Source organism: Anarhichas minor, unplaced genomic scaffold, assembly GCF_050575085.1.
Source record: "Anarhichas minor isolate MPS153535 unplaced genomic scaffold, ASM5057508v1 ptg000102l, whole genome shotgun sequence".
Taxonomy (NCBI): Eukaryota; Metazoa; Chordata; class Actinopteri; order Perciformes; family Anarhichadidae; genus Anarhichas; species Anarhichas minor.
Genome location: NW_027466548.1, coordinates 902,501 through 905,000, shown reverse-complemented (window position 1 = coordinate 905,000; position 2,500 = coordinate 902,501). Strand labels below are relative to the sequence as shown.

Below are 2,500 nucleotides of genomic sequence, written 5' to 3'. Positions count from 1 at the left end.
ATTATATTTCTGAGTTTCCTTGATATCAAACATCACTGTGAGTATGTCAGTTAGATGAGAGGCTGTTATTCATCTGTGGTCCCTAAAACAAACAGTTTATCAAGTTAAAATGACGTCATTCATCACTTATCCTTTATGCTAATTCACAGTGAACCCTGTTTGTGTCAGATCAGCTGTTTGAAAGCAGAAATGAGTTTGTATTATAATTTATAGTATTGTAAATAATTCCATCTGGTTGAGTTAAACTTCAGAACTTCATCCGATATATTTTAAACTTTTTTCCAACTTTTCAAGAGACTTTGATCCTTTTGCACACGTTACCTCCCAGAGTTAGCGTCATGGTCGCCCGGTAGAGCACGACGTCAAAGGTTCCCCCCTTGATGTGGACCGGCAGCCCGTTGTCCTCCTGTGTGAGACCACAAGGTGAAAACAGGGTGTGCTAATGTGTTAGCGTCAAACCTGATACCACCAACACGTTATCGATCATGTGACACTGACGACGGTAACGAGCTGGAGGGAGACGCCTCCCGAAGAGGAGATGAAACAGACGCGATATTAAAAGTTTTATATTTTGGCCGTCGCCATCTTGTTTTTAGCACCCAGTGAACAGGAAGTGAGCATATCTGGACTGAGGAGGAGTGACGTAGAGACGGCGCGTACATCTCTGGTAGAGACCTGTCAATCACCGTGTAGCCCCGCCCTAAAGCATCCCCTGCTTTATGGTCTGTTTGACTCTAAATGGACCATAATGTACTAAATGAACATCATGCTGTATTGAAGAAGACTTGAAACTAGAGATTGAGACCATAAACTCATGTTTACAATGTTTACTGAGGTAATAAATCAAGAGAGAAGTAGAGTCATTTTCTCATAGACTTCTATACAACCAGAGGAGTCGCCCCCTGGTGGACACTAGAGAGAATGCAGCTTTAACACATGAAGCACTGACTTCTCTTAAAGAACCGGAGGTTGTCTCCTGGATGTTTGAAGAAGCCCCTTTCTGTTCTTTGCTGCAGAGGATTTGGTCAGACTGTCTGTGATCTAAAACAACCCTCTGTGGATATTCTTGGTCCTCAGAGGATGAATCCTAATGATTTAACCGTTGTGTTACCTGGAAGATCTTCTGGGCTTCGGGGACTTTGTTCCTCAGCTGTCTGGCGGAGCTGCTGAAGGCCCGAATGGCCAGAACTGGAACTTTCTGGAAACACAAAGAAATGTGAAGAAAAATGAATTAAATACGAGCGATAAATCCTCTGGAGAGTCTTCAGTGTTTGAGTGAAGTGCAGACTTTGAAAGCTCTTCCCCACGTTTCCATGTCTCACTGCTCCTCCTCTGTGGCTGCACAGGAACATTAACGTCTCACTTTACTCATTGTTTTCCAATGAAAACTGAGCTTTAGATGATTTTCATTTTCATGTGTTTTTCAAACAGAGTCCAGCAGATGTTTTATTATCGAACACGTTGCTGCAACTTTTCTCCTGAAACTTCTGAACGAACTGTAGTTTAGTACTTTAGCTCAGAGAGAACACCACATGTTTATGTCTTCAAACTCTTTTATTCTGATCATAACTGACCTCATTAAAGTAGGTCAGGGTTCAGAGTAAGAACTGAGCTGCTGTTTAAAGAGTTCATCTTTCTCTTTTAAACTAGATCTAAAGTTTAGTGCAGCGTGACTTCAAGTTTAAATCAGGATCCAAACATTTAAAAATGAGTCTTTGTTGATGCGACACAACTTTTATTCTATTTCACCATCAAGGTTTCATTCTTTAATGAATTCCAGTTGTTTCTGCAGATTGTTCACATTAAAAGTTTTACTTTTATTGATGTTGACTCTTATTGTGAAACTCATTCCAGCAAAGTGTCAGAAAGAGGAAACAGGCTTTAAAGTGTTATTTCCTCTTTCACCTTATTTATAGTTCAGCATTTATATTCTGAACATGAAACACTTCACGGCTCAGAACACAACAATATATATTATATATTATATATATATATATCAGATATATTCATAATTCATCTTTTCATGCTTTCGTTTGTGTGACAATGAACACATTTAATAAAGCATCATGTTACTAATGAAGCTCTTTTAAATGCAGGACTTTTACTTGTTGTTTTACTACTTTGACTAAAGTACTTCTTCCACTGTTGTATTTGTACCTGAACACATCCACATGTATTCTAAACTTTAGAGGTACATATTTATCTCTGTTTCAGGAGAAAGATTTAAATAAGTGGAAGTAGAGACTTCCATAAAACATGATGTTAATATTTGAACAGGTGAGTCTGTTCTTCAGTCTGCTGTTCAGGAGAAACAGGAAGTGACTCAGATCATTTCTGTTCCCACACTCTCACTTTAATAACAATAACCGTTGTTACTTTCAGAGCTCCGATGTGTTCCCGTTTCTTTCTTCATCATATAATCGTCACCAGGAGACAAACCTGACTCTATGAACCAACATGTCAGTTCATCTTCAGTGTTTCATAATCTTTCATCAATAGG

The 2,500-nt window shown here is 38.9% G+C and overlaps 1 protein-coding gene across 1 annotated transcript in view; it reads right to left on the bottom strand.

Annotated features, from left to right (window-relative positions):
- Nucleotides 1-2,500, bottom strand: part of cox7a1 (cytochrome c oxidase subunit 7A1) — a 6,101-nt gene that overhangs the window by 888 nt on the left and 2,713 nt on the right. The window contains exons 2-3 of the mRNA XM_076082752.1: nt 1,112-1,198; nt 322-406 (exon numbers count right to left, since the gene is read on the bottom strand). Of these exons, the coding sequence (XP_075938867.1) occupies nt 322-406; nt 1,112-1,198 (172 nt within the window). The remainder of the gene's footprint in view (nt 1-321; nt 407-1,111; nt 1,199-2,500) is intronic.